The sequence below is a fragment of the Grammomys surdaster genome, unplaced genomic scaffold (assembly GCF_004785775.1).
Source record: "Grammomys surdaster isolate TR1022 unplaced genomic scaffold, NIH_TR_1.0 125671, whole genome shotgun sequence".
Classification (NCBI taxonomy): Eukaryota; Metazoa; Chordata; class Mammalia; order Rodentia; family Muridae; genus Grammomys; species Grammomys surdaster.
In genome coordinates, this window is record NW_021620508.1 from 169,249 (window position 1) to 176,724 (window position 7,476).

The 7,476-nt window shown below is 51.3% G+C and overlaps 1 protein-coding gene across 1 annotated transcript in view; it reads right to left on the reverse strand.

The window, feature by feature from the left end:
- Lgi4 (leucine rich repeat LGI family member 4) overlaps window positions 1–3,402 on the reverse strand; it is a 9,814-nt gene extending 6,412 nt beyond the window's left edge. The window contains exons 1-4 of the mRNA XM_028787643.1: window positions 3,233–3,402; window positions 2,788–2,859; window positions 2,149–2,220; window positions 79–150 (exon numbers count right to left, since the gene is read on the reverse strand). Of these exons, the coding sequence (XP_028643476.1) occupies window positions 79–150; window positions 2,149–2,220; window positions 2,788–2,859; window positions 3,233–3,402 (386 nt within the window). The remainder of the gene's footprint in view (window positions 1–78; window positions 151–2,148; window positions 2,221–2,787; window positions 2,860–3,232) is intronic.
- Between the last annotated feature and the right edge of the window lie 4,074 nt (window positions 3,403–7,476).

Genomic DNA, 7,476 nt, shown 5'->3' on the forward strand with positions numbered 1-7,476 from the left:
CCAGGGCCAGGAGATGCTATGGCCTTGAGGGTGGGTCGGGCTGCCTATGGTGGAGGACTGAACTGTGGAGATACACACAGGTGGGTGAGTGAGCGAAGTCCCCTCAGGGCATTCTTGGAGATGGAACCGATCTTGTTGTCCTCAATGAAGCTGTGGAGAGAGGGTGAGGTAAGGGGGAGGCCCACAGCACTGGGCAAACTGGCCCTAGGAAGCCACTGCAAGGCTGGTTTCTCCTCTCTTACTTTGTGTGACCAGAAGGAACCACCCTTCACCAGGGCCACTGTCACAGTAGCCATAGGTCTTGGCTGTCTGATCATTGTCAAGCTTATCATAGACACGGCCATCACCATCACCACCACCACCCAGGCACCAGTGGCACCACGGATAGTCACCGCTACTGCTGGCATCCCCAACATAACCCCAGCACCATGCTGTCCTCTCCCTCCATCAACATACACTACCAACCCCCACACCAACAGCACTGACAGTGTCCCCAATATTACACCTTCATGACCAGAACCAAGACTACTGCCATGACACCAACACTGCCACCATTGTTGCAAACCTCAGCGGGCACCTACAGCGTCACCGTCACCACCAACAGTCACACCATCCACCACTACCACTAGTACAGCCACGGTTTTTATGGATACCGGCACCAGGAATTCCATCATCCTTGGCAATCCCAAAGCCAACGGCATCAAGACTAACAACAGGGCTGGAGCACAGCTCAGCAGGTAGAGGCAGTTTGCCCCAGATTGGATTCCTGGGACCCTTGTGGTAGAAGAACAGAATCTACTGCTGTTAATTGTCCTCTGACTTCTATACCTGGGTCATGGCACTGTGACCCCACCCCCCAAATAAATGAAATTTAAAAATAGTTTTTAAAAGCATGTTACCTGGGCTGAGGTATGCCTCAGAGATAGAGTGCTTACGTAAAATCCCCCAGTGAGGGGGCTGAGGGTGTGGTTTAGTGGTAGAGCCCCTGCCTAGAATCCACCAATGAGGGGCTGGAGGCGTGGCTCAGTGGTAGAGCCCCTGCCTAGAATCCTCCAATGAGGGGATGGGGGCGTGGCTCAGCGGTAGAGCCCTGCCTAGAATCCTCCAATGAGGGGATGGGGGCGTGGCTCAGTGGTAGAGCCCCTGCCTAGAATCCCCCAGTGAGGGATATGGAACTACTTTCCTAGCTTGCCCAAAATCCCAGTTTCCATTTTCATCACCACAAAACAAACACCACAAACAAATAGAAAAGGGCACCCAAAACACAAACCTAGAAAACTCTCACCAACATTTCACCCATAGCCATGACCAATATCAACACGTACCACAAGCGTCCACCTCTACACTGGCAATCTTCACAAACACGAGCCCCATACACCTTGTAGATATTTCTAATAGCACCAACACTATTGTGGCAGCCGTTTAGTCGACATCCCTCACAGCCCATCAGAAGCAATATAACCACCATTTCTCCTCCATCAGTTACCAGGGACACCCCCTATAGACCCACCACACCAGCGTCACCAGGCCACCAGCAGCACCGCAACCCTGTCCTACAGTCATCCCTTCTGCCATCCAGTCCAACTCTGACAACCCCCCCCAAACTGTCACATGGTCACTGCATAGCTTCAAGTTGTGTCCCAGTAATTTGACATGTTTCCCGCTTCTGACCTCTCTGTATACCCCCTTCCTGGAGTCCTCCTGCGTCAGGACAATAGAGTCTAGCTCTCCAGGTCCTTTGTTGATTCATGATTTTTGGAGCTAGAACTGAAACCTGGGACCTCACACATGCTAGGCAAGCACCTTCTCCTGAGATACGCTTCTCGTCTTAGTTTATTTCTTATTCCTTATTAGACAGGGCCCAAACAGTCTTGAATTAGCCATCCTCCTGCCTCAACCTCCTGAAAAAAAGCTGGGATTACAGGCCCGAGGCACCAGAGCCAGCTCCCTTTGCACTCTTGAAATACACAGAGGTGAGAGTCACTTCTGACCTGAGCTGTACACTCTGCAGACTTCCTCCTAGGAGCCAGCCATTGTCCAGACGCCTCCGTCTACAAACCACCTCCCTTCCTTCCCTTCCTCCAGGAGGCACAGAGAGGCTCACCCACACCTCCAAGCCCACCTTTTCCAACCTCTGGTTGTACTTACAGGTACTGCAGGTAGGACAGGCCGATGAAGGCGTCACCCTCAATGACAGAGAAGGTATTGGATGTGAAGAGGCTGCAGGAGGGCAGGGCAGTGTTGTCAGAGTTGCAGGCCAGCATCTATCTCTGGACCCTTAGCCCCCGTCCAACCCAAAGGCACACATGCAAGCGTGGGGCTGTCTGAACGGACACAGGCGCCTCCATAAACACACATGATGCATACACTTCCTCACAGGTGTCTGAAAAGCCTCATGTATGTATGTGCGTGAGTACACACATGCACATACACGCATGTGCACACACATGCATGAGCACATGCATACCCCACATACATGCACACACACATACATGTGTACACACATGTGGGCACACATAAGTGTACACACATTCGGGCACACACATACACACACATGTGTACATACATATGTGCTCACACACTCTCACGCACACACACACACACACAAGTGCATGCACATACCCCTCCACATGCATCCACCCACACACAACACAGATGTCACACACATGAGTGTAGGTGAACACACACACACACACACGTGCATGTGTGCACACAGCCCCCCACCCCCAAGTAGGAAAACCGATTCTTTTAAGCAGTTTGTTGTGAGCCCAGCCAGACCACACTCACAGCAGGTGCAATGACGGCATCTTTAAGAAGCTGCCAGCCTTCAGCCGGGAGACCCCCATCCTGACGAGAGAGCTGGGGACATGGCAGAGATTAGTGAGCAGAAAACCATTCTGATTCTCCTCTTTCAGATCAGAGGCCTTGGGTGCTCTAGAGGCCCTGGCCTGCCATGTTGGCCTGGGGGTGTCTGCTATTCCCTCCCTCCCCACGTGGCCAAGGTCCCTGGCAGCACCCAGCCCTGGATATGCTACTTCAAGTACTGTTCCCCCACTGTTCCACTGTTCCCCCTTGCCTTCGGGGCTCCCCCAACCTGAACTTTTCCAAATCTTTCAGACAGCCCTGAATTCTGTGGTGTCCAAGAATCTGAGAGACCTCCGCTCCCCACCCCAAATCCTGGAGTCTCAGGTCTCCTCCCTCCCTTTGGGCCCACACAGGGCCTGGCACTCACAGTGACAGGAGCGTGGTAGAGAAGCTCTCAGGCAGCTCGGGGGAGCCCTCACACAGGGTTGTCTCCTTGGAGCAGGAGCAGCGTGGAGGACACTTTCCCTTGGGGGGACTCCAGGCCACTCCTGTCCCAGTCCAGGCCAACAGGAAAAACAGAATGCCTGCCCCTCCCATGCCCCCTGCCCCAGCCCAGGCTCCCTCTGTCTCCACCCTGCCAGACCTGAACCACTACATCTCCGTGGGATGCCCTTCCATCCTGCTGCTGGCCAGGCTGTCCTGCGGCTAGCTGGCTTTGTTCCCTCCTCCAGCCTGTGTCTCTCTTCCTCTATCTGGAGTGTGGGATTTTCTATCAATATCTTTCTCTCTCTCTCCCTATCTTTCTATTATTCTGTTTCCTACCCTCTGTGATCTCTGTTTCTCTGTCTTTGTCTCTCTGGTTTGGCCTCTAGGTCTCTGGTGTGTGTGTGTGTGTGTGTGTGTGTGTGTGTGTGTGTCTGTCTGTCTGTCTGTCTGTCTGTCCTGGTCCTTCTGCCTGGTGTCTGTAACTCTCACCTCCCTGCCCCGTTTCAAGTTTCCAGTACTTTCTGGGTGTCTTCCCACGCTGGTCTCACTTGCTGTAGCCTGAGATGTGCCCAGCAGAAGGGTAGGAAGGAGGAGGTCAGAGGCCATCGGAAGAAAAGGCTCAGGAAAGGGATTGAATGGCCTTGAGGGGGCGGGGCTGTCAGGGCTGCCACCCTAAGCACTCCCAACCAACCCCCTCATCAGAGTCCCCACTCAACCCCAGTTGGGGAGAGTGGGAAGGATGTCCCCAGGGTGGAGACCAGATGGCTCTACAGACTGCAGATGGGAGGGCTAGGAGGAGAATTCATTGGGGGATGGGGGATATCCTAGCTGTTCCCGGCCAGCCCCTTCTCTTGGAGGGTGTGGTCCACCCACTCACTAAGGCACCACCAGGCCAGCCCCAGGCCAGCTGCTCCCCCTGGTGGTCACTGTCGGTATGACAGCTGCCCTAAAGCCAGACCTCCTCTTGAAAAATCCCTGTAATTAACTCTATGAGGGTCTGAGATCCAAGACTGGATACAGACACTATTCTCACGTCTCTCTTCCACATCAGATCTATCCCGCTCTGTCCTAAAGCTTCACTCCAGAATCCTAATCCTCTCACTACCCTCGGCTCACCGTTGTTCTCATGACTAATTTACAGCCCCAGGGAGCTGCTCAGGGCCCCTCCATGTTAGTCTGTGTCCTCTCCTTGGAGGTTGGAATCGAGGATTTGTGGATAACTGGGTCTTTTCATCCTTTTAGAAACTAAGACAGAGTCCCTCCATTAAATGAGAAAAATTCATAACTCATACACACCTAATATCCTGGACCTTTCATGCCTCTCAAACTGATTTTTTTCTTTTTTCTTTTCTTTTTTTTTCTTTTTCCTTCTTTCTTTCTTTTCTTTTTTCTTTTTTTTCTTTTTTTTTTTTTTTTGCTTGCTTGCTTGATTGATTGATTTTTGAGACTGGCCCAGTACTTATTTTGTAACCCAGGCAGCCCTCAAGCTCAAGATTCTCCTGGCTTAGCCTCCCAAGTGCTGGGATGACAGGTGCCACCACATTCGACTGTGTGCCAGGTCTTCCACGTGTTAGTTCACTGACGTCACACCGTGTGAGGTGAGGTACTGTCATCCCTGCTTCACAACCCCTGCTCCTAAAATGGGGAAACGGAAACAGAGACCCTTACATGAGTAGCTTCATAGGGCCAGTCGGTTCTAACTGAGTAGTAGCAACCACTTCTTCGTTGCCTGGGGTTAGAAGGCAAAGGAACAGGCATCCTCTTGCCATTGAGGAGCTGTTGGAAGAGGGCAGCCAAACAGATCTGGGGTCCCGCCCCCGTCCTGTGTTACCTCAGTAGAGTTACTCAGTCTCTCTGGTCCTCAGTTTCTTTATTTGTCAGTGGGATAATTCATGCTATTCATCCCCAGACTGAAGAGAGGGCTCAGTGAGCTAACAAAACAGCTTTGGGGTTCAGTCAGGTTTGGGGGAACTTTTGTTTAGACAGGATTTCATGTAACTCAGGCTGGCCTTGAACTTGGTACATAGCCGAGAATGACTTTGATCTCCCGACCCTCCTGCCTCCTCCTCTGTGTTAACATTGCCAGGTTATGTGGTGCCGAGGACCAAGCTCAGGACTCCCTGGGTGCTAAGTAAACACTCTGCTAACTGAGCCACATCCTCGGTCGGCCGTACACAGGAACACAGATAGGATGGCAGCTGTAGTTCCAGCCTTCAGCAGACGAGCCAGGAAGGTCAAAAGTCAGAGACACACCGACTAAAATACATAGTGAGTTTGAGGCCAGCAACAGAGCGCAGAATAACAGCCTGTCTCCAAACAAACAAGAGAGAACAATTAGAGAGCTTTCTGGTGGGGCCACAAAGGGGCCAGCGACAGGCCTGAATCATTCCAGCAGCTTCTCACTCCAGTTTGCCGTGAGAAAGACGAAGAGAAGACCTGTAACTTTGTAAATACAAACAGACGTTTACTATGCACGAGCCCGGCTTCTTGCTGCTTTGCATGGATTGTTGTAGATAATCACACAATCTCCCTCTGTGGGAAATACTGCTATTCTTTCCATTTAACAGAAGGAACAACTGAGGCACAGAGACTAAATCATCAGCCTAGCCTCACACAGGGATAAAACATTGTGCTGTCACACCCTGGGGCAGTGAGTTCCTCAGAGTCACTCTGGCTGGACTGGCCTGGAATTACCTAACTGCCTCTCTCCCCTCCCTGGCACTGTATAAACTCCAGGGTTATCTTTAACCAGGGATGCTGGGACACAGGAAGACTGAGGGGACACAGGGGTCTCTGAGACTAGTTACAGTGTCTGTAGAGCATAGTGTCTGAGCTGCTATTTGCTTGCTTGAGGCTGGGGATATTTGGTTGATCAGTAAGATGACTTAGGAAAAATTAGTTCCAGCTACCTAGACCTCAGTTTACCAATCTCTAAAATGGAAATGACAAGAAAATGTCAAGTTCATGGACCTCTGAGCCTGGCCAGGAGTTACAGATATGGTATTAGTGGCTTTTCCATTTTGTACTCTGGGAGAGCCCAAGGGACAGTGAAGTATCAAGATCTGCCCAAGGTCACACAAAAGGGAGTTTTGAACCCATGCCTGGCCCCTGGTTTCTCTGTCTCTAGAGCCTGTGAAGCAGTCTGGCCTGGGAGAACATCAGAAGTGTCTCCCATGGTGTCTCCAGGGTTACATGAGCTAAGGGCATGGGGATTTCAAGATGAAATATGAGAGTCTGTGGCTTTGGAGAGTGTGTTCCTGAGTCTGTGACTGTATCGTAAATACACAGCTATTTACTGTGTGCCAGGTTACTGGTGACCCGTGCACGGGCACACATACAGTGTGTGTGTGTTGCAGACAGCCACGAGGAAGACGAGCCGTCAGGGTTAATTTGTTGCTGTGCTCCTGTTCCTGTGGGCTCAGCTGTGTGTTCAAGCTCACACCCCTCACCTCCTGTGATGTAGGAATGGGAGTACTGGGTGTGAGTCTGTCGTTACATGTGTTCCTGTGGGCTGCGTGTGGTTGTGTGTACCTGTGTAAGAGCAGAGATACAATGTCTCCTTCTCCTTCTCCTTCTCCTTCTCCTTCTCCTTCTCCTTCTCCTTCTCCTTCTCCTTCTCCTTCTCCTTCTCCTTCTCCTTCTCCTTCTCCTTCTTTTTAAATGAGAAGGGGTGTGTGTCTATGTTCGCTCAGGCTGGCATCAAACTCACTCTGCAGGCCAGGCTGACCTTGAACTCTCTACCCTTCTGCTTCGGGTTCCTGAGTCTTGTTATAGCCCGACTGTGTCACTGCACAGATAGCCTCTGTGTGTGTGTGTGTGTGTGTGTGTGTGTGTGTGTGTGTGTGTGTGTGTTACTACTGGTGAACTTGAGTCAGCACAACACACATACAAAATAAAAGCACTACACATTTAAAATTAAAAAAAAAAACCAAACTCGTTATCAAAGGCTGGCAGAACACTGGGTCAGAGGTCAGTGACCTCGGTAAGCACTTAGGTCGTGTGACCTTAAGCTCCAGCTGGGCTGATTCCCAGGAAGCCTAGCAGAAAACATTCCCTGACCCTGGTCTGGAAGCTGGTCTCTCTCTCTCTCTCTCTCTCTCTCTCTCTCTCTCTCTCTCTCTCTCTCTCTCTCTCTCTCTGTGTGTGTGTGTGTGTGTGTGTGTGTGTGTGTGTCCTTTCACCACA